The following is a 27,935-nucleotide window of genomic DNA, read 5'->3' on the forward strand; positions in this document are numbered from 1 at the left end:
CTATGTTAGACTCTCGTGTGCAGTACTATTTCTGATAAGAGTCATTTTGATATCTGGTAGCTGCATTTTGATCATTCAAAAATCTCATAAATAATTATAAAACTGCAAAAAAAAAAAAGTATAATCCTAATTCCTTGTGGCAATCTTTTTTCCGAGCCTACATTTCATGTTTACACAGAAAAGAAAAGATGATGTATACGTTTGTCTTTGTGGTAATATGTTGAGGAATCCAAAGCCAATGACATGCTACAAATACTCTGATCAAGACATTTCACTGCCAACATACACAGCATTGAATTAATCACCATAAAAAATAGAGCTACATGTATAAGAAGGTGAGGGAAGCCGAGGAAACAGACAGACACTGGTCAGCTCCATTTGCAATGATCATATTAGACATGACTGCCAATTACATCGTGAATGATGTCGATCTCGCAGCCATAAGTAGGAAAAGATGACTGTGAGTTGCCACTCCAAAACCAAAAGAAGACGTTAGATGGTCGAGACGTGAGCACGAAAGGTAAGTTACCTCGAAGATCATTGATGTCTTCTTCTTTTTTCTTCTTCTTCGGCAGCAGCAACAGCAGCAAAAACAGCATCATCATCGACTAGGTTTGTGTCGAAGGTGCAGGAATGCTTGTTGTAGTTTATATAATTGCCTCGGAAATCTTCGATGGAAAAGATTGGAAAGTGTTTGACCATGGGCCAGTCTGCGCCATTTTGGAGGCATCTGACGAGTTGTTGGGTGGTTCCACTTACGTCCAGTCTCTGGAACGTAGTAAACGATTGTTGCGCCAACCACTCTGGTAAACGATTGTTGCGACTCCCAAACAGGCCCAAATACAAGACCTCCAGTGCAGGGAGATCAGCAACAATCTCCAGATCTGATTCACCACTTAATTTCAGTTCTTTCACAGAAGGGAAACCTTTGATGGACTTGAGAGCGCACACATCGGTCAGATACAATGTGGTTAAGCAGGTTGCCTGTCGGATCAGCCCTTCCGGTAGAGACTTCAACTTGGGGCAATTTTTGAGGACCAATTTGTTGAGGCGACCCATAGCAAAACCTTCCGCTACCCAATCCCACACTTGCATGTTAATCATATCCGCGAGTCGCAGCTGCCTTAGTCTCGGAAACAACATAAGAGGAGGATTAGAAGAAGAAGAAGAAGAAGGGCGCTTTGAATTCCGTTCCCGTTCATGACCAGAAGCAGCAGCAGCTTCACACCCAAAAAATTCCGGTCCGATGGTGGTCACTGCACGTGCACCTTCTATTTTAAGAAACTCCAAACTGGGGAGCTTGCCTAGTGGTGGAAGCTGTGGCCAATGGTCGCAGTCAATTAGTTCCAAGCGTCTTATGTTTGGAAGAAGCGAACTGATGCTTGCAGACGCCATCCAGCTTGGGTACCGGAGGCCGAAGAAATTATGTAAACTGAGCGAAACAACAGATGATGGTGGATGAAGTGCCACATCCAACGCCTTCTCGATTATTTCAATCTGTTCCTCAGTGTGACCATCGGATGTCGGTGTGGATGAGCAATGTAAATGTAGATTCTTCAGTTTTTGTTTACCCTTTAAGACGCTCGTATCTCTTCCCGGTTCAGCTTCCATGCACGCTCTCTCCAAGTTGTAAATGGAGAGGTATCTAAGCTCCTCGAGGCTGCCCAATTCTTCCAATGGGCACGTACCATTAGCCATGTTCATCACGAATCCTCCGAGTTCATGGAGGTGCTTCAACCTTCCTATTCCACATGGTAAGCTCTCCAGCCGTGTATATGTACAATCGAGTACCCTTAGATTGAATAGCCTAGCCATACCCTGTGGGATATGTGTCAACTGTCTACATCGAAAAAGGATCAAAAACTGCAAATTCGTCAGATTGCATATGCTTTCTGGAAGCTCCGTTATATGGCTATGAGACACATTCAAGTATCTCAAGTGTATCAAATTTCCGATGTAGTGCGATATGCTCTCGATATTTGTGTGCATAAGGTGCAGGACTCGAAGTCGCACGAGGTTCTTCAAGGAATCATCTACATCCCCCACAATGCCGCGTGATCCCTCCACTAACAATGTCCTCACTGACTCATGTCGCTTGGTCAAATTGACGATATGCTGGATGTCCGTGGTTATAGTGGGCCGAATCGACAACCGACGTAGCTTCATCAGGGCGGCACCACTTCTCCACTCGTTTTGCACGTCACTGATGAACAAGCTCTCTTCTCTCGATAGGAAATGACCGAGCGATCGCAGCAGGTCATGCATCGTGTAATACTCATCGTAGTCCTGATCGTAAGGTTGCGATTGTAGAAGGCTCCTATGAAGCAGCTCTATGTAATATTGCTCCCCTGTTTCCTCCAACGTGACATCGCCTCGTGCTTCGACAAACCCCTCGGCTATCCATAATCTGACGATTCCTGGCCTGTCAAACAAATAGTCTTCGGGGAACAAGGCACAGTAGAGAAAGCATTGCTTGAGATGGGACGGTAAGTCTTGGTAGCTCAGATACAGTGCTCCATGCACACCTTGGGGAAGCCCGGTCTGTGACCATGCGGCGCTGCGGAGAACTTCCTCCCACGCACTTCTGTTGAGTCCTCTATCGAGGAGGATCCCTCCGATGGTCTTGATGGCCAGGGGAAGCCCTCCGCATTTCTCAACAATCTTCATGCCTATGTCCTTGAGATCTTGGGCATCCCTTTCATCCTCTACATTCATCGTCACCTTCTTGCACAGGAGCGACCAGCCATCCTCTGGAGGCAGCTGCTTCTTCTCGTGGACGTGGGCCGCCTTCATTTGCCTCGCGATCCCTTCGTTTCTGGTTGTCACCAGCACCCTGCTCCCTGCTCCTCCTCCCTGCAAAGGATTGCGGAGCAAGTCGTCCCAGATCTGAGCATTCCAAACATCATCTATCACCAGCAAGAACTTGTTCCCTCTCAGGAGACCCTCCACCAAGGGCTCCAGCAGACTCCTGCTCTGTTTTCCACCATGGCTTCCACCAGCACCTTCAATGATTTGTCTGAGAAGATCCGTCTCGTCGAACTCTTGGGACACGCACACCCAGATGGTGGTGCGGAAGCTGGCTTTGATTTTACCATCATTGAACACCTTCTGAGCGAGGGTGGTCTTTCCGATGCCGCCGATCCCCACAATTGCCAGCACCACAACGTTCTTACTCGGATCTTGCTTTGTCAGCTGCTCCACCAGTGCCTTGGCGTCCTCCTCCAATTGCTCGCCAACCATGTCAGACTCCATCACGGGGGAAGTTATGCGACTAACTCGAGGAACCACCCTTGGTTCGGCCGCAGACACATGGAGTTGCAGCTTGGACTTTCGGGCCGAGATCTCTTCCAGCCGATCGTTGAGATCCTTGTTTTTGATGCCCACCTCATGTCTGAACTTGACCTCGTCGCTTAAGCCAGCAAAGATGGAAAATATGTTTCCTTTGAACCGCTTCGAAGGGGACTCTCCCGGGGCGCACTTCTCGGCCGCGGTCCGCCACTCGTCGAGGACGTCGTCGGCGTCGTACATGACATCCTTCAGCTCCATCAGCCAGTCGTTGACGGCCTTGTCCTCGATCCGCCGCTTCTCGGCGTCAAGAAGGACAGACTGGATGTTGCGGAGAGTGCTTTGGAGCTTTTGGATCTCCCCGGGGACTCCCAACCACAAGTCCACCTTCTCTTTAGCCATGTCCATCAACGTACCGACCAGCCGGGAGACGACGGAATCGGCCATCTTTGGTCACGGAGTGGGAGTAGAGTAGCTGTCTCCAAGTCTTGTGGGCAGCCAAGGCAAGGGTGAGTGAGGTGCAAGTTATAGCTGCAACTCTTCAAACTATAGCAATAAAAAAACCTTCGTCAAAAAGTCTCAAAATCAAACAAAAAGTAAATCCTTACTAATCCAAAGGCCATGTTACCAAGAATTAAAAAAGATTAATGAACAACGAAACAATACATATTTAATGAATTCGAAGTCAGTATTATAAAAAGTGCATAACTTGTGCTCATAAATGCCCAACCAAATCTGATGTTGGGACGCAACGTTGACTAAGAACCCTAGCAATGGCAAACATGCAGAAACTACTATTAGTAGCTGGACGAACAATATAAAGTAGGAGTGCGTTTTATATTCAAATCCACCTTTGATTTTACTGTTGTTCATATCATTCGATCGGACGCAGCCTCTGTCGTCTTTCACAGCATTATTGCAAAAAAATAAAAAACAAAGTTGGTGTCATCTTCCATTGCACAATAATTGACCGATTCCACAACGTGATGTGGGATAAAATAGCCTTCCATACCAACTAAAGGCGTCTGACATTAAAGATAAAGGAGGTTCTAATGCCAATAGACAAAAGTAGGAGATGGACTTAGAAATTCATAACAAATATTAGATGGAAAATATCCCTAACAACATTTAAAATTCATCATAGAGGGAGAAAAATATTGTTTATTTATAATATTTACTATCCTCATAAGCCAAGTATAATCTTTTCAAGATAATTATTATCTGGTTTCTAAATATACCTACAACTCAAAAAAATAACGAAAGCCAACACCACTATTACGTTTATGATTCTAAGAAATATTATAATTTAATTTGATCCGATCGAAAGCTAATTTTTCTGATTTAACCAAGCAAAATTAATGACTAATGTTTCTTATGGATTTGATTGAATTCTGATAAATGTGTAAAACCATTTCAAAAAAAATAAAATATATTATATTATTAAAAATAACATCATTATGATCCCCGAGAGCAATAAAATAAGAAGCCTCAAGATTAAACAAAAATAAACCCTCACCTAAATCGAAGACCATGTGGTGACCGAGAATCAAAAAGATTAAAAATATAAACCAAACCCATTCTTATTCTTGCACAGAAATCAAAAAGTCAACTAAACAGCACAACGAATCAATGCATGTTCAAGAAATTTTAAATTAATATTAAAAAAAAATACTGTACTCACAAATCTCCAAACCGATCAACGGTGACCAGCAACTGTACCACTAGCAAAACATGCATAAACTACTATCATTAGCTGGACGAACAATATAAAGTAGGAGCGTCTCTTTTACATTCAAACCCAACTTTGATTGTACCGACGCACGTCTTTCAACCTATTACTACAAAATAATAGTAATAATAATAATAATAATAATAAAGTTAGTGTCATCTTCCGTTGCACAATAATCGTACAATAAGATTTTATACCAATTAAAGACTATGACATTAAGATAAAACAAGTTGGTTCTGATGCTAATAACGAAAGCAGGAGATGGACGAAGGGATGAGTGAATGATTGAGATGCGGAGGGAGTAAAAATTGGTATACTGATTTTATATATACATCAAGTTTTGTCATACTGATCAAAATTTCAAACCAAGTTAAATCAAATAATATGACAGATACAAATAAGATCACTAATAGATAATATATCGACTATAAGATCATTAGTGGTTAGTATAAGATGGGTACCACTTAGTGTACTATACAAGATTTATAATAAATAATTTTTAAAAATAAAAAATAATTTAGAGTGGACACTGATCATAATCTCGACCGTCAATACACCAAATTGTAAGCCTCAAGACAAATCAATAATATGTTTGAAAATTTTCTCTACTTTAACTAGTAATTGGATGCTCTAAGATATTTTAGAACGCAAGGGTATTTATAGGGAAGCTTACTGTTTCATGATGTGCCCGCGCACAGGGGGCAGGCTCGTACTTCTAGTAGCGTCTAACACTGGTGTTGACATGGCGTGAAGGATCTGAGCCTGAACAGGGAGTTAATGCGCCTCGGTTGGCGCTCCGGTCCGTGTTGACCAGGTGCTGTCAGGTCAACAGGGGCGTGAGGCGTCCTCTGGGGGTTGACATCAGCCCGAGTCTTATCGCCATTATTGCCCTCATCACTGAGGGAACTCAAGGACGTCATGTACGACGCCGATGACATCCTCGACGAGCAGGGGGCAGGCTCGTACTTCTTGTAGCGTCTGACACTGGTGTTGATGTGGCATGAAGGATCCGAGCTTGAACAGGGAGTTAATGCGCCTCGGTTGACGCTCTGGTCCATGTTGATCAAGTGTTGTCAGGTCAACAGGGGCATGAGGCGTCCTCTGGGGGGACTGACGTTAGCCCGAGTCTTATCGTCATTATTGCCCTCATCACTAAGGGAACTCAAGGACGTCATGTACGATGCCGATGACGTCCTCGACGAGTGCCGGAACGCCGCGGAGAAGTGGACTCCGCGTGAGTCGCCTCCGATGCCGTCCACAAGCTGCAGATTCCCCGTCCTTGCTTGGTATCGCGAGGTCAAGTTCACTCATGAGTTGGCGTCAAAGTCAAACATCTCAACCGTCGATTGGAAGAGATCTCGGTCATGAGGTCCAAGCTCGACCTCAAGGTGTCTGCGGAACGAAGGATGGTCTCTCGAGTCAATCGCAAGACTTCCCACGTTGTGGAGTCTGACATCGTCGGAGTGGGAGTGGATGAGGACGCCAGGGGTCTGGTGGAGCTGCTGACGAAGGAGGATGTGAGTGCCAACGTGGCCGTGCTAGCCATCGTCGGGATCGGCGGCATTGGTAAGACCACGCTTGCGCAGAAGGTGTTCGACGATGACAAAATCAAGGCCAGCTTCCGGACCATCATGTGGGTGTGCGTGTCCTAAGAGTTCACGGAGACAGATCTTCTCAGGGATATCGTCACCAGCGCAGGGGGAAGTCACGGTGGAGCACAGAGCCGGACTTTGCTCGAGCCTGTTAGTTTGGCAAGTCCCATGGTCCCACATCGGGAAAATCAGACTTGTTGTCTCGTCTTGGAACTATAAATAAGGGCCTAAGCTTTGATGTCAGGGCACCACAAGAAGTACCACAAGAGGCACCATAAGAAAACCTGCTTATGGTTTGGGTCTTTCTTTGTTTAGTAAGCTGAAGGTGTTTTATGACCTAGGAACATCTTCCTAAGACATTTGTAAGTGTCCCTCTTTTATAGTAGTAATTTGCTCCTCTTTCGTCCGTGGATGTAGGTCAATTGACCGAACCACGTATATCTGATGTTCTCTCTCTTTTATTCTTTTCGCTTTATTGTCTTTGTTGTGTTGTCAAAATTACCTTGTGGTAAATATCTTGAGGTCAGCTCTAACAAACTGGTATCAGAGCCTGGTTTCGGGATCTTTTGGCAACGATGACAATAACAAAGATCGTTGTTGAGAAATTCGACAGAAATGTCAACTTCGGCATGTGGCAACTCAAGAAGGAGGTCATTCTGGTTCAAGACGGAGTTGATTCGGTACTACAGGGAGCTGAGAACATTCCAGATGATATGTTAGAGGAAGATCTTGCGGGTATGGATAAGAAGGCCCGATCAAGCATCATTCTAAATCTCTCTGATGAGGTTTTACGGGAGGTAGCTACGGAGACTACGGCTAAGAGCATGTGGGACAAGCTTAAAGCCTTGTACATGAAGAGGATAGTGGAGAATCGTCTCTACTTGAAGCAGAGTCTATATATGCTTCGGATGACTGAAGGTACATCTATACTCTCACATCTTGATAAGTTTGATTCTTTGGTTATGGATTTGGAGAATATAGATGCAAAAATTGATGATGAGGATAAGGCTTTGTTACTCTTGTGTTCTCTTTCCCAATCTTTTAAGCATTTCCGTGATACTTTGATTTATGGAAAAGAAACAGTTTTGTATCAAGAAATTAAATCTGTACTGAAATCTAAGGAGCAGATAGACAAGAATATCACTAGGGAAAGTAGACGGGTCTGGTTCTCAGGGGGAGAATGGATAAAAGAGAATTTGACAGTAGTATATCTAAATCTAGATCTAAATCCAAACATAGAAATTTGGAATGCAGATATTGTCATAAAATGGGGCACATTAAGACTGATTGCTTTAAATTGAAAAATAAATTAAAGCAAAAGGAAAAATTTGTTGAGAAAACTATTGAATCCGCTGAAGTTAGTGTAGCAACTGATGAGAATGTTGGAAATATTTTCTCTGCTATTGATGATAGGACGATGTCTAAAAATGAATGGATTTTAGATTCGGGTTGTTCTTATCACATGTGTCCCAATAGGGATTTGTTTTCCACATATGAATCTTGTAATGGTGGAATTGTTTTGATGGGCAATAATGCCGCATGTGATGTTGTTGGTAGAGGCACAATCCGAATTAAAATGCATGATGGTATTGGAAGGACGCTCACTAATGTTAGACATGTTCCTGATTTGAAAAAAAATCTCATCTCTTTAGGCACCCTAGAGGCTCTTGGGTGTAAATACACAGCTGAAGGTGGAGTTATGAAAGTCTCTAGAAGTGCCCTTATTATTATGAAAGCTTGTAGGTCTGGTAGCTTGTATATTCTGCAGCGAACTACTATCACAGGCTCGGTTGCAGTCTCGTCATCATCATTGTCTGATTCTGACATCACCAAATTATGGCATATGCGTTTGGGTCATATGAGCAAAAAATGTTTGAGAATATTGAGCAAAAGTGGTCTACTTTGCAGACAAAGTACTTGGCCACTGGACTTTTGTGAACACTGCATTTTTGGAAAGCAGAAAAGAGTCAGCTTTAATTCTCCAGCAGTTCACAAAACGAAAGGTACTCTTGACTATATTCATTCAGACCTTTGAGGTCCAGCTCGTGTTGAGTCTAAGGGTGGTGCCAGATATATGTTGACTTTCATTGACGATTATTCCAGGAAAGTTTGGGTTTATTTTTTGAAGCATAAAAATGATGTTTTTCTAACCTTTAAACAATGGAAGGTTTTGATTGAGAAGCAAACAAGTAAACAGATTAAGCGGCTTCGAACAGATAATGACATGAAATTTTGTGAAGGTGACTTTGAAGAATTCTGCAAAAATGAAGGAATTGCTCGGCATCGCACTGTTAGGATGATGCCTCAACAAAATGGTGTGGCCGAACGTATGAACAGAACACTCTTGGAGAGAGCAAGGTGTATGATCTCAAATGCAGGGTTGACAAAGGACTTTTGGGCAGAGGCGATTAATATGGCATGTTACGTCGTCAACCGTGCTCCTTCTGCAGCACTTGACTTTAAAACTCCGGAGGAAGTTTGGTCAGGTACTCCTGCTGATTACTCTGATTTTAAAATTTTTGGGTGTCCAGCATACATGCATGTAAATGAAGGAAAATTAGAGCCTCAGGCTAAAAAGTGCATTTTCCTTGAGTATGCTTCTGGGGTGAAAGGATATAGATTATGGTGTTCTGATCCCAAATCCCTAAAATTTGTAATCAGTAGAGATGTTACTTTTGATGAATTATCTATGTTATCTTCTAAAGAGGATTCTACTAGTTGTACAAATGATAGTGCGCAGAAGCAGGTGGAGCTTGAGATTGGTAGTTCAGATTCTTTTAAGTCGAACTCTTCTACTCAAAGAATGCTAGTAGGTGGTCCTGAGTCTACTGACGCAGATAATCCAGAGGAAGAGCAATATTCCATAGCCAAGGATAGACCACGGAGAGATATTCGACCACCACAAAGGTATGCAAATTTGGTTGCATATGCTTTGTCTGTTGCAGAAGAAACAAGTGAAGTTGGTGAGCCAACTTCCTACTCAGATACAGTTTCTTGTGATAATTCCGCTAAGTGGTTGATTGCTGAGGGAAAGGTCCTTGTTCAGAAAATTCATACGAATGACAATCTAGCTGATATGCTTACGAAACCTCTTCCGGTTTACAAGTTCAAGCAGTGCTTGGACTTGGTTGGTGTTCATTATTGATGATTGCCCATTGGGGCTTTTATGAAGAAGGTGGAGCAAGTTTTGTTGGGACATGCCAAAGTGGAGATTTGTTAGTTTGACAAGTCTCATAGTCCCACATCGGGAAAATCATGAATGTTATCTCCTATTCGAATTATAAATAATGGTCTGGGCTTTGAAGTCAGAAGCACCACAAGAAAACCTAATAGTCTGCTTTAGGTTTTTTTTTATTCAGTAGTCTCAGGTGTTTTATGGCCTAGGAACATCTTCCTAAGGCATTTATAAGTGTCCCTCTTTTATAGTAGTAATTTGCTCATCTTTCATCCGTGGATGTAGGTCTATTGATCGAACCACGTATATATATGGTGTTTTGGTGTTCTTGTCGTTTTTATCTTTTCGCTTTATTATCTTTGTTGTGTTGTCAAAATTACCTTATAGTAAATATCCTGAGGTCAGATAATATGATAAATACAAACAAGATCACTAACAGATAATATGTTAGCTATAAGATCACTATCACTTTATCAGTCTAATGGATTGATACTTAGTGCAGGACGAAAGTATGCAAAGAAACTTAAAAAACATATCAGCACATGTTTAAAGCAAGCTTGATGCCAAAGGAACTTAATAAATAGCGGCACAAAATAAAGCATCATTTATGTTAAAGGCAAACACGATATTAAAGAAACTTAAAAAAAAAGAAAATCGACACAGCATCATCATGTTTAAAGTAAGCATATCCTAAAAGAACTTAAAAGAATAATGACACAGAATAAAACATCATTATGTATGAAGCAAGCATGATTCTATAGGAACATTAAAAAAATAGCACAAAATAAAACATCATTATGTTTAAAGTAAAAAATATACACATATATATATATATATATATGCTAAACTTAAATTTAGAATCATATATATGGGTTGATATATGCAAAATGTCGGAAAAACATGAAAGGCTCGAGAAATAGAGCCATAAACCACAGATTCCACAACATCAACTCTTCAACATGATAGATCGTATTTGGAATTGTACCAAATCTCTTTGTGAACATACATAAAAGGCACTGTGATGTTGATATATATCCAGTTGCCTTCGCTTTGCTAGTGGAGAGCAGGTTCACCCCTTTTGATGACTTGTACCCATAAAAATACGGGATGTGGCTGCTAACGTTCATGGTCATATCACATGGAACTAGCAGTACGGATCCAGTTTTTGGCCTTTGTCGTGTCCATGAGAATAATCATGCGCACAGGCGTTGCTTCCAAAAAGGTTTCACATCCTTCTTCTGTGAACCATCTTTGGGTGGAACTGAGGCCACCACTACTAGTCTTCCGATCCCCATATATTCTTGCGTAAACTCATCGTCGGTCGTTCTTAGACAACATGTCCTTCAAACTACATTCGAGTGTTCTACTCTGAATCACCCAGAATCTGGGTTTTATCTTCTTGTCCAGTGAGTGGCTGAAGTACCTTGGGTATTCGACAATTTCGTTGAGTGTGGCTTCTTCATGGCGTTTGCATTTATTTAAGAGGAAATCAAGCTTTGGTTACAGAACCTCTTCAATGTTGTATCCCAGTTTGGTAGAAAATATCTACAAATAAAATAATGGAGCATACTTCCTTCTTAGACAGCTCAATCACTCATAAGAAGCAGACATCCTACCAACTGCTACATTGCATCATTACTAATACAAGGCAAGATCTTATTTGGGAGAAAATATCTACAGATAATGGAGCATACTTCCTTCTTAGACAGCTCAATCACCCTCATAAGAAGCAGACATCCTACCAACTGCTATATTGCATCATTACTAATACAAGGCAAGATCTTATTTGGGAGAAAATATCTACAGATAATGGAGCATACTTCCTTCTTAGACAGCTCAATCACCCTCATAAGAAGCAGACATCCTACCAACTGCTATATTGCATCATTACTAATACAAGGCAAGATCTTATTTGGGAGAAAATATCTACAGATAATGGAGCATACTTCCTTCTTAGACAGCTCAATCACCCTCATAAGAAGCAGACATCCTACCAACTGCTATATTGCATCATTACTAATACAAGGCAAGATCTTATTTGGGAGAAAATATCTACAGATAATGGAGCATACTTCCTTCTTAGACAGCTCAATCACCCTCATAAGAAGCAGACATCCTACCAACTGCTATATTGCATCATTACTAATACAAGGCAAGATCTTATTTGGGAGAAAATATCTACAGATAATGGAGCATACTCCCATTGTGAACAGCACCAAGAATGAAGCCACCGGCAATAAACCCCATTATGAACAACAAACCCACACACCACAAGAACAGTTTGGGCAAGCTCCCACTAAATGAATAGCCATCATCCTGGCTGAGCTTCGTAACAGCCTGGTTATGAACAATGAAGGTGCTATGCAGCTTCATAGATCCAGCAGATTCCAGAGGGCCAGATACTTTTCGAGGCGCACCTGATGAGTTAAGAGGCCCAGATGTGATAAGCCCTGTAGCTGGAAGCACTGGTGGAAGCGGACCAGAATTCTGGCGAGCCATTGGGGTGACCCCTCCAGATTGAGGACCAGATGACTTCTTAACAACATCCCCATGTTTAAGTGGCCCATAATTAGATTTCTGTCTGTTGGAGCCTCCAGTTACTAGTGAAGGACCGGAACCAGGAACTGCAGAAGAGAGTGAACCAGAATAGCTAGACCGGCTAGAGGAATTAGGCATGATAGGGCCTGACTGGGAAGCAGCACCTCCAAAAGATGTACTCTTAAGAGGAACATTAAGAGGTCCAGATTTTCTGGACTTCTCCACATGCAGATCAAACATCTTTCCAAGCTCTCCTGATTTTTTTATATCTCCTCCTGTATATGGCATGGCTGCGGAGCTCATTGTTAGAGGTTTTTCTTTTGGTGGCTCAGGCCGGCCTGAAACATACAATCCATTGCTGAGTTGATGTGATAGAAATCTGGAACCCATCGAGTTTTGGCAAGCTGGCTCCACTATTTCTCGACAAACCAATGAAAAACTAGTAAAATCCACAGAGATCAATAATGAGTTGTAGCAACTGGCACTGTGAGGCCAAAATTGCAACCAAAGCACAGGACAACAATTTACTTTCAATCAGCCTGTTGACAGGACAAATGAACCATGTTAGATATCATGAATGGATATCAAAACATGATAAGACTGCAAATGCAAGAACATGATTGATAGACTTGGTCTAAATTTCAAAGTTATAAAATACTTGGTAACATTTCACAGTAATTACAGCAAGCATAATCATAGACCCGTGTCTCATGAATAGAGGATCAGGTTTTTCTTATCATAATTTCTATATTAATTTCCAAATAATAGAAAATTTGTAGGTAATACATCAAAAATATAAGCATAATTATCAAGCCTTATCTGGAAAATATGGGATCATCATTTTGTTGATTTTTTCTAGTTAAATTTTCGAGTAATACAATTTTTCCATGTAGATACTCCCAGGTTCTTTCTGACAAAGCCATCCAGAATATCGTAGGTCTGTTCCTCATCATCATTGAACTTCTATTACATATAGCATTAGTGGTTCCTGAATGTGTTTAAGATCTATTTTTTTGACGCACTAATACCATTGTGGTGCCACTAGTTCATTGTATCTTGGTGTAAAGAATGTTGCCAGAATCGCATATTCATGTTTCCCCCACCATTATTATTATGGCACATCCTAGTTGGTAGCCTCCACAGATTGCTTATTAAACCCAAGCCTTGACAGAAGTGGAGAGTCAAAATTGGTTTACACCCATTTATAGAGTACAGATTTTGGGAATACATCAAATTTGGTCCAAAATGAGAATTCCAAACTAAACACACATTGCATGGTTTTTCCAATTAAGCTCGAAATACTCATGTCAAGTTCAACATGTTGAAGGTCAATAAATGAAGCATATATATACATATACATGCATACATGTATATGCTCTGCAAATCCAGAACAGAAACATGCCAGAATCGCAGTCATCCATATCAAAACCTAAAATAGTCGAAGACATTGTTCTCATATACTCATTTCTACAAGAATGTGATTAGCAAGTGGACAAAAACAGATCAAGGCATTATAGTCATCACGTCAACAAAGATACTTTGCGATCAGACTCATTCCTATAAATGATAGAGATGAGGAGACACTAAAGTAGTGGGAGCATAAACAGACCACCAATTTGGAACAAGAATTTAACATGAACTGCAAATCAGGAAAGAAACAGCTGAAAAGAAACTAATTAAGCAGCAAATCGTACATCGGTTTATAGCAACAAATTCATTTGTACGATCTGCCATCATAAAAGCAACAAAATCATGTCAACGTTATTAACATGTCATGTCATTTATTAAGCAGAACAATAAGGCACAAGCCAAGCCTGGGAGATACGGATACGATAATCCTAATATACAACTCAAATGGAGAAAAATGCCCAGTTGACACCAAACTCAAATGGAGGACGCAATCCTCAATTTGCAGCGAAATATACTCCCATGTGGTTGTTTATGCAACTTATGGCAGACACCGAAAAGCACATAGACCAGAGCAGTGAAGCAGATTCATAAACATCAAAGGAAAATGTCTGCGGAGTAACATCTCAATGACTATGAAAAATATGGCAGAAGAAATGCATGATCCTGCAGTCACATCTCGGATACAATCGAAAGCACTGAAGTTGACCAATATGCTTTCTAAAGAGTGCCACTAATTCCAAAGACCAAGTCCTCCAAAATCAAGGATCAGATATCTAACAGGCAGATCAAATGCTATAAACTCCAATCTCCGTTGAAACTCAAACTTCCATCGGACATCCAGTATCACCAACAGGACTACGCCAAAAGATTGTCATTTCTTACAAATTTGAACAGATCCAGCTCTGGACGATCCTAAAATTGGAGACGAAAGTGCTAAGAAACACACATTTTTTCATCTCATCAACAATGTTTTCGATGAAAACTGAACATTCCTACACAACTGACCTCAAACAAGCAACCAGAAACCAGATCGAAGGCAAAATGTAGCAACCAACACTGGGACGAAACAAAACCTTTCCACTACCTCGAGACAGAACCAGCAAATCTAAGCATCTAATAAGCAATCGACTCGACCGCCGCCTAATTCCGCGACGTTGCCTCCACGGAACGAAGCCCAGATCAAGGTCAAGCAAGCGACAAAAGCACATTCGAATCCACCAAGAGAAAACGAAACAGGCAGGACCAACACCCACGACAGCGACCGGAACCCGCTAAAAGAAGGGACTTTTACGCTCCCATTCGCTCAGATCTACAACCGCAACGAAGAGACGCACCCCGCAACTTCCTTGTTGTCGGCACCAACTGGCAGCCATACTCCCAGACTGAAGACCCCGAAGCCCGCACGAAAAGATTCGACTTTTAAGGCGACAGGGAAGAAGATGGATCTCTACAAACCTGCGAGGCAAGTAACAGACTTGCGATCGATGGAGTTGAGGTTGTCGGCCGATCAAACGAGGCACTCAATGCGCTTAAGCTGCTAAGGATCGAGCTACAGAGAGAGAGAGAGAGAGAGAGAGAGAGACGGAGGGAGCAATCGATCTCGACTGAGGTCTCACGCGTACCCAACAGAAACCTCCAAATAAACGGAGAGAGAAAAGGTGAACAAATAAAAATAATAATATTATTATTAATGGGAAGTGTGGGAGCTCACACTTAAATGTAGTAACTGTTCCAATCTTTCCGCTACACAGTATTAACACCCGTCAATAAAATAAGAAAAATATATTATTTAATATAATATAAAAACTTAGGAGATTATTATTTACATTCTCTTCTTTTTATTTACAAACCTATATTAAGAACTTCAAATATTTTTAAATTATTCTTTCATAAATAAACATAAATATCCTCAATTTATAACTTAGTTCGAATAAAATATTTTTAATGATAGAAAAAAGATAGATGATGTAATAGGATAAATTAAGGATCGAAGATGAGAAATAGTTTTTAATATTTATTATAATAAATTAATATTTTTAGGATTATATTTATTATAATAAAGGGTTTGACGACAGAGATGAAACACAGGACTCAACACAATCATTTGAAGAAAATTGCATTTATTTGAAGCCTAATCTGCCTCATCCTTTCTTTCTGTCAATTATTGAGAATCACAAGCTTGCTATTTAGAATTATCAATTGTATTGGAACTTTTCTCTTTCTCCAGTCAACACCATTGTAGTTGGTAAGTAATAAGAAAGAATGCACCACACTGATGCAAGTAACTCAAGACTGATTCTATATCTCATCTATCAAGATTTCCACTTTGTTTCAGATGATTGATGTCTTCTTAGGCAAAAGAGAAGCAGAATTTTTGTGCTTATGAGTGTTTTGCAGTATGCATGTTTCTTATTGCATTGCTGAAAATAAACTTGGATATGGTAGGTGATTAATGGGTATCTGTGTTTCCTTGACATTAACATGAATCATGAAGGGAGAAATCATTTCAGTTTCGTCATCTTAGGTATATTCAGAAGAACATGATCAGAGAACTACTTCTTTGTCTGGTACAGCTACATCAGATATTTGACAGACTCACAGGTCTGCATCTTAGTTCTACAGTAATTCCACAACACATGATCTGTATGCTCCTCGCCGATTGCCCCAAGTTGGAGTCTCTACCGGAATGCCTGAGTCGTCATGCCACCTGCCTGACCACATTGCACTTGGAGAACGTCGGCGCTCTCAAGAATATCAGGGGTTTCCCTTCGGTCAGGAACTTGAGGGTATGTGGTGAATCAGGTTTGGAGATCGTCACCGATGTCCCTGAACTGGAGGTGTTGCAGTTGGAGAGGTGGCGGCATGTTCCATCTTTACCCGAGTGGCTACTGGGAGGTCTCCCATGCTTGACTGCGCTCCAGAGACTGGACATAGAATGCAGCAATCGACTGCTCCGCAGGTGCCTCCAAAAGGACGCGAAGGACTGGTCCAAGATCAAACACCTTCCGATTGTTTACATCAAAGACGACCGACACAATTACATGAACTACATCAAACAATCCTACACCTTAGCGATGAACTTAGTTGATGACAATGAAGACGAAGACGCGGCTGTCGAAGATGATGATGATTGAGGAACAGGATACATCACCATGAATATACCTGCTTTTGCGATGTGTGGCGATCCCATTTCTAAGATGGTGGAATATACCGTACATATGCAACAGATTGCAATGAGATCATCATATCAGTAGTTGTAGTAGAAGAAATATATGAAACAGAGAGAGAAAGAAAGCCAAAATAAGTTGTCCACCAGATCGCGCTGATATCACCATATTATAGGAATGTAGTATGAGTCACAACCAACCTCTCGATCTGCACTTCCTCTCAAAAGTCTCCGACTTTCCATGGTCAGCACCATTTGCAATGATCATATTAGACATGACTGCCAATATAACATCGTGAATGATGTCGTTCTCCCTGCCATAAGCAGGAAAAGATAATTGTGAGTTGCCACTCCAAAACCAGAAGACGTTAGATGGTGGAGACGTGAGCATGAAAGGTAAGTTACCTCAAAGCACATTGATGCCTTCTTCCTTTGCAGCAACAGCAGCAGCAGCAGCAGCATCGTCTAGGTTTGTCTCGAAGGTGCCGGAATGCTTGATGTAGTTTATATAATTGCCTTGGTTATCATTGATGGAAAAATTTGCAAAGTGTTTGATCATGGACCAGTCTGCGCCATTTTGGAGGCATCTGCGGAGGAGTTGGGTGGTTCCCCATACGTCCAGTCTCTGGAGCGTGGTGAAGCATGCAGGGCAAGCCGCCAACCACTCTGGTAAATGATTGTTGAGACGCCCAAACGTGCCCAACTTCAAGAATTCCAGTGCAGGGAGATCAGTAACAATCTCCAGATCTGATTTACCACGTATACTCAGTTGTTTCACAGAAGGGAAACCTCTGATGGACTTGAGAGCACACACATTGGCCAGATCCAATTTGGTTAAGCAGGTTGCCTGTCGGATCAGGCCTTCCGGTAGAGACTTCAACTTGGGGCAATTTCCGAGGACCAATTTTTTGAGGCGACGCATAGCAAAACCTTCCGCAACCCAATCCCACACTTCCATGTTAGTCATATTCCAGAGTTCCAGCTGCCTTAGTTTCGGAAACAACGAAGGAGGAGGAGAAGAAGAAGAAGAAGGGCGCTTTGAATTCCGTTCCCGTTCATGACCAGTAGCAGCAGCTTCACACCCAAAAAATTCCGGTCCGATGGTGGTCACTGCACGTGCACCTCGTATGAAAAGAAACTCCAAGCTGGGGAGCTTTCCTAGCGGTGGAAGTAGTGGCCAATCAGTGCAGTCAATTAGTTCCAAGCGGCTTATGTTTAGAAGAAGCGAACTGATGCTTGCAGACGCCATGCAGCTTGGGTACCAGAGAAGGAAAAAAATCTCTAACCTGAGCGAAACAACAGACGATGGTGGATGAAGTGCCACATCCAACACCTTCTCCATTCTTTCAATCTCTTCCTCCCTGAGACCATCGGATGTCGATCTGGATGAGCAATTTAAACGTAGATGCTTCAGTTTTTTGTTACCCTTTAAGACGCTTGTATCCCTTATTGGTTCAGCCTCCATGCATGCCCACTCCAACTTGTAAACGGAGAGGTATCTGAGCTCCTGGAGGCCGCCTAACGCTTCCAATGGGCACGTACCAGTAGCCGTGTTCATCACGAATCCTCCGAGTTCATTGAGGTGCTTCAACCTTCCTATTCCACATGGTAAGCTCTCCAGCTGTGTATATGTACAATCGAGTGTCCTTAGATTGAATAGTCTAGCCATACCCTGGGGGATCTGTGTCAACTGTCTACATCCTCTGAGGATCAAAAACTGTAAATTCATTAGATTGCATATGCTTTCTGGAAGCTTCGTTACATCGGTATAAGACACATTCAAGTATCTCAAATGTATCAAATTTTCGATGTAGTGCGGTAGGATCTTGATATTTGTGAACATAAGATGCAGGACTCTAAGTCGCACGAAGTTCTTCAAGTACTCGTCAATATCCTCCGCATATCCAATTGTTCTCGGCGCCAACAATGTCCTCACCGACTCATGTTGCTTGGTCAAACTGACGATATGCTGGATGTCCGTGGTTTCAGTGGCCACAATCGACAACCGACGCAGCTTCATCGAGGCGGCACCACTTCTCCACTCGTTTTGCACGTCATTAATGCACAAGCTCTCATCTCTCGATAGGAAATGGCTGAGCGAACGCAGCAGGCCATGCATCTTGGAATAATTATCGTAGTCCAGACTCAAAGGTTGCAGCGATTGCAGAAGGCTCCTATGAAGCAGCTCTATGTAATATTGTTCCCCTGTTTCCTCCAAGCTGACATCTCCTCGTGCTTCGACAAACCCCTCGGCTATCCATAATATGACGATTTCAGGTCCGTGAAACATATAGTCTTCTTTGAACAAGGCACAGTAGAGAAAGCATTGCTTGAGATGGGACGGCAAGTCTTGGTAGCTCAGATACAGTGCTCCGTGCACACCTTCGGGAAGCGCGGTCTGTGACCATGTGGCGCTGCGGAGAACTTCCTCCCACGCATTTTTGTCGAGTCCTCTGGTGCAGAGGACCCCTCCGATGGTCTTGATGGCCAGGGGAAGCCCTCCGCATTTGTCAACAATCTTCATGCCTGTGTCCTTGAGATCTTGGGCATCCCTTTCCTCCTCTGCGTTCATCGTCGCCTTCTTGCACAGGAGGGACCAGCCATCCTCCGGAGACAGCAGCTTCATCTCGTGGACGTGGGCCGCCTTCATTTGCCTCGCGATCCCTGCGTTTCTGGTGGTCACCAGCACCCTGCTGCCTGCTGCTCCTCCCTGCAAAGGATTGTGGAGCAAGTCGTCCCAGATCCGAGCATCCCAAACATCATCCAACACCAGCAAGAACTTGTTCCCTCTCAGGAGACCCTCCACCAAGGGCTCCAGCAGACTCCTGCTCTGTTCTCTATTACATTTTCCACCAGCACCTTCAATGATATTTCCGAGAAGATCCGTCTCGCTGAACTCTTGGGACGCACACCCAGATGGTGGTGCCGGAGTTGGCTTTGACTTTGCCATCACTGAACACCTTCTGAGCGAGGGTGGTCTTTCCGATGCTGCCGATCCCCACAGTTGCCAGCAGCACCATGTTCTTACTCGGATCTTTCTTTGTCAGCTGCTCCACCATTTGACTATTAGTTGAACTCTAAATTACATTCATACCCTTTCAAGAATTGGAATGATTAATAAAATTAAATGTCTTTTAGTATTTATATATTTGTTTATTTTTTTTCTTAAATAATGTTAATTATAATTAATCATGATTAAAAGTTTATTGACTTTTCTAATTTTAGATGCAGCATTTTTCTATCCCTATAAAACAAAAAAATCTTACAAATATGTCAATAAAATTAATCTCCCCTAAATTAACCATCAAATATAATATTGTTGGAATTTCAATTGACATCAATATCCATGTAAATTATATTACAAATGTATGCCTTTTAAAATAATATTTATGATAATCAAATAAATGATAGTGATACAAGGTGCTTTAGATATTAATACATTCTATGTTAACACTAATTTATGAGAAAATTCTCCTAGATATAGATCAGCAAGTTACTTGGCTATATATCATTGAGGAAGTTAAAGATATTGTATTCTAGAAAAGTCGCATATATATCAATAGAACACATTAATGCTTGTTGGTGTAATCTGAACGCATTAATCTATTAATGATTGATATGATAGCTTGTTTATTGTCATCATAATGATTAAACTTAGCATGTATTAAAGTGATTCGGAATGAAAAATATTTTAAATTTTCATATTGTCACACATCTGACTTAATGAAATGTTTTTCTTGATATCAATCAATTCCTTCTTTTAATGTGGTGTTTTCAAATATCTTCTTATCAGTTATTGCTAAAATTGATTGACAATAAATACTTGGAATATTTGGGTTTGTCATTGTTGAAAAGCAAATCAAATGAAGGAAAAGAATGAAACAAATATAGACGATGACACAAACAAATTCTGTCTCTACTATCTACAATATATATAAAAAAATGATTTTTGGACTTTTTCTGTTCCTCCAAAAAAATGATTTTTGGATCCAAGATCATTTCATGGTACCAATGATTTAGCCATTACTTTTCTCATGTAATCTGAATTCTGAACCCAAGAGGTGTTGCAATTTGCATTCATGGATCAACCACCCACAAAAGTTCTGATACTTTACTTTTCCTGTATTCTTTTACTGTCGATAACTCACTTTACATCATGGAAGAAAAAAAGGGCTCTTTTCTTTTTCTTCTTTGAATGGCCCAAATGTTCAGCAAACTGCAGAGATTGCAGTGATCATTGGCCTGAGCACTTCACTGTTTTCTGATATGGCCTTTTTTTATATCCCTCATCCCTGTTCTTACAGCACAATATGTGATCCCATCTACAGCAACAAGCTACTTCACACTGCTTTCTTTTCTTTTGCTGATCTCTGTTCATGTAGCACAGTGTGTGATCCACTTACAAATGCTTTTCACAAATACATAGAACAATTTAATTCTAAGTAGTAAGTAGACTCCACTAGTGTTAATTTAAACACAATTAACACTTAAGGAGATATCTTTTGATACATTCGTTAGGTTACCTTTGCTAAATGCACACAGTTTTGGCTTGATTTCTTTCTCAATATCACAGAAAATGATAGGTGGGAATGACAATTGTACAGTTGAAATGCCTGCTTCAGGAACACCAACAAGTTCAAGAAAGCCAACCAACGGTTTAAAATGGTCTTCCACAGAGCACAAAAGAAGAAGCTTTGGAAATGATTCGACCAGATAGGGAAATGAGGCATCTTTGTGACCTAACATACTTGACCTCCATGTCTTGCCTCCATCTGCATGAAATATTTGTCACGAATGCTATAAAGCATTCAATACAAAGAAAGATGTACAATGCTACAACCCAGATAAGTTAAAAAGTAACATTTAATATTACACACTTTTTCAAAAAAAAGACAAAGTGCTCTGAACATCCTCATCCGCAGGAATCGATAGGTACAATCATCATTCGTCTAGCATTTCTTCCGATAAGTGCCTCATTAATACTGCTTGGAAACAAAATTCCACTCACAAAATTGACCTACACAAGCAAATCCACAAAAAGGACGTGTGTGGTTAAATTCATAAACATTAGAGAAATAATGGTGTAATCAAATCGCTACTAACATTAGAGAAATAATGTCGATCTCCCTGCCATAAGCAGGAAGAGATAACTGCGAGTTGCCACTCCAAAACCAGAAGTCGTTAGATGGTCGAGACGCGAGCATGAAAGGTAAGTTACCCCAAAGCTAATTGATGTCTTCTTCTTCTTTCTTCTTCTTCTTCTTCGGCAGCAGCAACAGCAGCAAAAGCAGCATCAGCATCGACTAGGTTTGTGTCGAAGGTGCAGGAATGCTTGATGTAGTTTATATAATTGCCTCCGTCATCTTTCATGGAAAAAATTGGAAAGTGTTCGATCATGGGCCAGTCTGCGCCATTTTGGAGGCATCTGACGAGTTGTTGGGTGGTTCCAATTACGTCCAGTCTCTGGAGCGTAGTGAATGATTGTTGCGCCAACCACTCTGGTAAATGATTGTTGCGACGCCCAAACAGTCCCAGATTCAAGACCTCCAGTGCAGGGAGATCAGCAACAATCTCCAGATCTGATTCACCAATTATACTCATTTCTTTTACACAAGGGAAACCTCTGATGGACTTGAGAGCACACACATAGGCCAGAAACAATGTGGTTAAGCAGGTTGCCTGTCGGATCAGGCCTTCCGGTAGAGACTTCAACTTGGGGCAATTTCCGAGGACCAATTTGTCGAGGCGACGCATAGCAAAACCTTCCGCTACCCAATCCCACACTTCCATGTTAGTCATATCCAAGAGTTCCAGCTGCCTTAGTTTCGGAAACAACGAAGGAGGAGAAGTAGAAGAAGAAGAAGAAGAAGAAGAAGAAGAAGAAGAAGGGCGCTTTAAATTCCGTTCCCGATCATGACCGGTAGCACCAACTTCACACCCAAAAAATTCCGGTCCGATGGTGGTCACTGCATATGCACCTCGTATTTCAAGGAACTCCAAGTTAGGGAGCTTCCCAAGCGGTGGAAGCAGTGGCCAATGATCGCAGTGAATTAGTTCCAAGCGGCTTATGTTTGGAAGAAGCGAACTGATGCTTGCAGACGCCATCCAGCTGGGGCACCGGCGGCCGAAGAAACACTCTAACCTGAGCGAAACAACAGATGATGGTGGATGAAGTGCCACATCCAACACCTTCTCGAATCTTTCAATCTCTTCCTCCGTGTGATCATCGGATGTATATGAGCAATGTAAATGTAGATGTTTCAGTTTTTGTTTACCCTTCAAGAGGCTCGTATCTCTTCCCGGTTCAACTTCCAGCCACGCCCTCTCCAACCTGTCAATGTAGAGGTATCTGAGCTCCTGGAGGCTGCCTAATTCTTCCAATGGGCACGAACCAGTAGCCGTGTTCACCACGAATCCTCCGAGTTCATTGAGGAGCTTCAACCTTCCTATTCCACATGGTAAGCTCTCCAGGTCTGTACGTTCACAATTGAGTGTTCTTAGATTGACTAGCCTAACTATACCCTGGGGGATATGTGTCAACTTCGTACATCGTCTGAGGATCAAAAACTGCAAATTCGTCAGATTGCATATGCTTTCTGGAAGCTCCATTATATCGGTATAAGACACATTCAAGTATCTCAAGTGTATCAAATTTCCAATGTAGTGCGGTAGAATCTCGATTTTTGTGTCCACAAGATTGCCTGTAAAATGGAGGACTCTAAGTCGCACGAGGTTCTTCAAGCAATCATCTATATCCTTCACATGGCCCCTTGCTATCTTCACCAACAATGTCCTCACCGACTCATGCTGCTTGGTCAAACTGACGATATGCTGGATGTCCGTGGTTTCAGTGGGCACAATCGACAACCGACGCAGCTTCATCGGGATGGCACCACTTCTCCACTCGTTTTGCACGTCACTAATGAACAAGATCTCATCTCTCGATAGGAAATGGCCGAGCGATCGTAGCAGATCATGCATCTTGGAATACTCAAAGTAGTCGTCCAGACTGTAACGTTGCCGTTGTAAAAGGCTCCTATGAAGCAGCTCTCTATAATATTGCTCCCCTGTTTCCTCCAAGCTGACATCTCCTCGTGCTTCGACAAACCCCTCGGCTATCCATAATCTGACGATTTCAGGCCTGTCAAACAAATAGTCTTCGGGGAACAAGGCACAGTAGAGAAAGCATTGCTTGAGATGGGACGGCAAGTCTTGGTAGCTCAGATTCAGTGCTCCGTGCACACCTTCGGGAAGCCCGGTCCGTGACCAAGCGGCGCTGCGGAGAACTTCCTCCCACGCACTTCTGTTGAGTCCTCTGGAGCAGAGGACCCCTCCGATGGTCTTGATGGCCAGGGGAAGCCCTCCGCATTTGTCAACAATCTTCATGCCTGTGTCCTTGAGATCTTGGGCATCCCTTTCCTCGTCTGCATTCATCGTCGCCTTCTTGCACAGGAGGGACCAGCCATCCTCCGGAGGCAGCAGCTTCATCTCGTGGACGTGGGCCGCCTTCATTTGCCTCGCGATCCCTGCGTTTCTGGTTGTCACCAGCACCCTGCTGCCTGCTGCTCCTCCCTGCAAAGGATTGCGGAGCAAGTCGTCCCAGATCTGAGCATCCCAAACATCATCCAACACCAGCAAGAACTTGTTCCCTCTCAGTAGACCCGCCACCAAGGGCTCCAGCAGACTCCTGCTCTGTTCTCTATTATATTTTCCACCAGCACCTTCGATGATATTTCCGAGAAGATCCGTCTCGCTGAACTCTTGGGACACGCACACCCAGATGGTGGTGCGGAAGCTGGCTTTGATTTTACCATCATTGAACACCTTCTGGGCGAAGGTGGTCTTTCCGATGCCGCCGATCCCCACAATTGCCAGCACCACCACGTTCTTACTCAGATCTTGCTTTGTCAGCTGCTCCACCAGTGCCTTGGAGTCCTCCTCCAGTCGCTCGCCAACCATGTCAGACTCCATCACCGGGGAAGTTATGCGACTAACTCGAGGAACCACCCTTGGTTCCGCCGCAGACACATGGAGTTGCAACTTGGACCTTCGGGCCGAGATCTCTTCCAGCCGATCGTTGAGATCCTTGATTTTGACGCCCACCGCATGTCTGAACTTGACCTCGCGAAAGCAAGCACAGATGGGAAATCCGCACAAGGTGGACGGCCTCGGATCGGACGCACGAGGAGTCCACTTCTCGGCCTCCATCCGGCACTCGTCGAGGACGTCGTCGGCGTCGTACATGACATCCGTGAGCTCCATCAGCCAGTCGTTGACGCTCTCGTTCTCGATCCGCTGCTTCTCGGCGTCGCGAAGGACAGAGTGGATGTTGCGGAGATAGCGTTGGAGCTTTTGGATCTCCCCGGGAACGCCCAACAGCAAGTCCACCTCCGCTTTAGCCATGTCCGTCAACGTACCGACCAGCCCGGAGATGAAGGCATCAAGCACAACGGCCATCTTTGATCACAGAGTGAAGGAATCATCAAGCACAATGTACCTCTCTCTCTCTTTAAAGACAAAGGTAGGTGGAAGTCATAGCGGCATAAACTATATATTTTTATTTTCTAAAAGAAAACTTAAAAAATCATAGGCTTCATTATATGATGAATGTGTGAAACCATTTTGAAAAAAAAAATTCAAAAAAAAAACATATTATATTATTAAAAAGAAGCCTCAAAATTAAACAAAAACAAAACCATCACCAAAATCAAAGGCCATGTGGTGACCGAGAATCAAAAAGATAAAAATATAAACCAAACCCATTTGTTTTATATTCAAATCCAACTTTGATTGTACCGACGCACGTCTTTTGTTAGTTTGGCAAATCCCATAGCCCCACATCGGAAAAATTAGATTTGTTGTCTCGTCTTGGAACTATAAATAAGGGCCTGAGCTTTGATGTTAGACACACCACGAGAAGTACCACAGACACCACAAGAAGTACAGCAGGCATCACAAGAAAACCTGCTTATGATTTGAAGTCTTCTTGTTTAGGAAGCTGAAGGTGTTTTATGGCCTAGGAACATCTTCCTAAGGCATTTGTAAGTGTCCCTCTTTTTATAGTAGTGATTTACTCCTCCTTCGTCCGTGGATGTAGGTCAATTGACCGAACCACGTATATCTGGTGTTCTGGTGTTCTTGTTGCTTTTATTCTTTCCGCTTTATTGTCTTTGTTGTGTTGCCAAAATTACCCTTTGGTAAATATCCTAGGGCTAGCTCTAACAAACTGGTATCAGAGCTGCGGGTATGGATAAGAAGGCCCGATCCAGCATCATTCTAAACCTCTCTGACGAGGTTTTACGGGAGGTAGCTACGGAGACTACGGCTAAGAGCATGTGGGACAAGCTTAAAGCTTTGTACATGAAGAGGACAGTGGAGAATCGTCTCTACTTGAAGCAGAGACTGTATATGCTTCGGATGGTTGAAGGTACATCTATACTCTCGCATCTTGATAAGTTTGATTCTTTGGTTATGGATTTGGAGAATATAGATGCAAAAATTGATGATGAGGATAAGGCTTTGTTGCTCTTGTGTTCTCTTCCCCAATCTTTTAAGCATTTCCGTGATACTTTGATTTATGGAAAAGAAACAGTTTCGTATCAGGAAATTAAATCTGCACTAAAATCTAAGGAGCAAATAGACAGAGATATCACTGGGGAAAGTAGAGGAAATCAGGTTGAGGGTCTGGTTGTCAGGGATAAAATGGATAAAAGAGAATTTGACAGTAGTAGATCTAAATCTAGATCTAAATCCAGACATAGAAATTTGGAATGCAGATATTGTCATAAAATGTGGCACATTAAATCTGATTGCTTTAAATTGAAAAATAAATTAAAGCAAAAGGAAAATTTTGTTGAGAAAACTATTGAATCCGCTGAAGCTAGTGTAGCATCTGATGAGAATTTTGGAAATATTTTCTTCTTATCACATGTGTCCCAATAGGGATTTGTTTTCCACATATGAATCTTGTAATGGTGGAATTGTTTTGATGGGCAATAATGCTGCATGTGATGTTGTTGGTAGAGGAACAATCCGAATTAAAATGCATGATGGTATTGTGAGGACGCTCACTAATGTTAGACATGTTCCTGATTTGAAAAAGAATCTCATCTCTTTAGGCACCTTAGAGGCCCTTGGGTGTAAATACACAGCTGAAGGTGGAGTTATGAAAGTTTCTAGAAGTGCTCTTATTGTTATGAAAGCTTGTAGGTCTGGTAGCTTATATATTCTGCAGGGAACTACTGTCACAGGTTCGGTTGCAGTCTCGTCATCATCATTATCTGATTCTAACATCACCAAATTATGGCATATGCGTTTGGGTCATATGAGAGATATTCGACCACCACAAAGGTATGCAAATTTGGTTGCATATGCTTTGTCTGTTGTAGAAGAAACAAGTAAAGTTGGTGAGCCTACTACCTATTCAGATGCAGTTTCTTTTGATAATTCCGCTAAGTGGTTGATTGCTGAGGGAAAGGTTCTTGTTCAGAAAATTTATACGAAGGACAATCCAGTTGATATGCTTACGAAGCCTCTTCCGGTTTACAAGTTCAAGCAGTGCGTGGACTTGGTTGGTGTTCATTGTTGGTGATTGCCCGTTGGGGCTTTTATGAAGAAGGTGGAGCAAGTTTTGTTGGGACATGCCAAGGTGGAGATTTGTTAGTTTGGCAAGTCCCATAGTCCCACATCGGGAAAATTAGACTTGTTGTCTCGTCTTGGAACTATAAATAAGGGCCTGAGCTTTGATGTTAGACACACCACGAGAAGTACCACAGACACCACAAGAAGTACAGCAGGCATCACAAGAAACCTGCTTATGGTTTGAAGTCTTCTTGTTTAGGAAGCTGAAGGTGTTTTATGGCCTAGGAACATCTTCCTAAGGCATTTGTAAGTGTCCCTCTTTTTATAGTAGTGATTTGCTCCTCCTTCGTCCGTGGATGTAGGTCAATTGACCGAACCACGTATATCTGGTGTTCTGGTGTTCTTGTCGCTTTTATTCTTTCCGCTTTATTGTCTTTGTTGTGTTGCCAAAATTACCCT

The 27,935-nt window shown here is 42.2% G+C and overlaps 2 protein-coding genes, 1 long non-coding RNA gene and 1 pseudogene across 4 annotated transcripts; all 4 read right to left on the minus strand.

Moving 5' to 3' along the window:
- Window positions 1-258: 258 nt before the first annotated feature.
- On the minus strand, window positions 259-4,068 carry LOC135634263 (disease resistance protein RGA2-like; annotated as a pseudogene).
- A 7,352-nt stretch (window positions 4,069-11,420) lies between these two features.
- On the minus strand, window positions 11,421-15,342 carry LOC135634265 (uncharacterized). Its single transcript, XR_010495281.1, has 2 exons — window positions 15,185-15,342; window positions 11,421-12,858 (listed from the first exon to the last, which is right to left on the minus strand). It is a non-coding gene; the product is annotated as an uncharacterized LOC135634265 (long non-coding RNA).
- Window positions 15,343-16,315: 973 nt separating this feature from the next.
- Window positions 16,316-19,845, minus strand: LOC135632578 (putative disease resistance RPP13-like protein 1). The gene is made up of 2 exons (XM_065141188.1): window positions 17,301-19,845; window positions 16,316-17,209 (listed from the first exon to the last, which is right to left on the minus strand). Exon 1 carries the CDS (start codon window positions 19,843-19,845, stop codon window positions 17,302-17,304), a length of 2,544 nt encoding a protein of 847 aa, XP_064997260.1. The 3' UTR covers window positions 16,316-17,209; window position 17,301.
- Window positions 19,846-21,472: 1,627 nt separating this feature from the next.
- LOC135634264 (disease resistance protein RGA2-like) lies at window positions 21,473-25,393 on the minus strand. 2 transcript variants are annotated; one of them, XR_010495280.1, is made up of 2 exons: window positions 21,999-25,393; window positions 21,473-21,912 (listed from the first exon to the last, which is right to left on the minus strand). XR_010495280.1 is itself a non-coding variant. In XM_065144609.1 (2 exons), exons 1-2 carry the CDS (start codon window positions 25,350-25,352, stop codon window positions 21,900-21,902), a joined length of 3,252 nt encoding a protein of 1,083 aa, XP_065000681.1. In that variant the 5' UTR covers window positions 25,353-25,393; the 3' UTR covers window positions 21,473-21,899. The 2 variants fall into 2 exon arrangements, 1 of the variants encoding a protein (XP_065000681.1); XM_065144609.1 differs by having other exon boundaries at window positions 22,114-25,393.
- Window positions 25,394-27,935: the final 2,542 nt, after the last annotated feature.

The sequence above is a fragment of the Musa acuminata genome, chromosome BXJ3-3 (assembly GCF_036884655.1).
Source record: "Musa acuminata AAA Group cultivar baxijiao chromosome BXJ3-3, Cavendish_Baxijiao_AAA, whole genome shotgun sequence".
In the NCBI taxonomy this organism is placed as follows: Eukaryota; Viridiplantae; Streptophyta; class Magnoliopsida; order Zingiberales; family Musaceae; genus Musa; species Musa acuminata.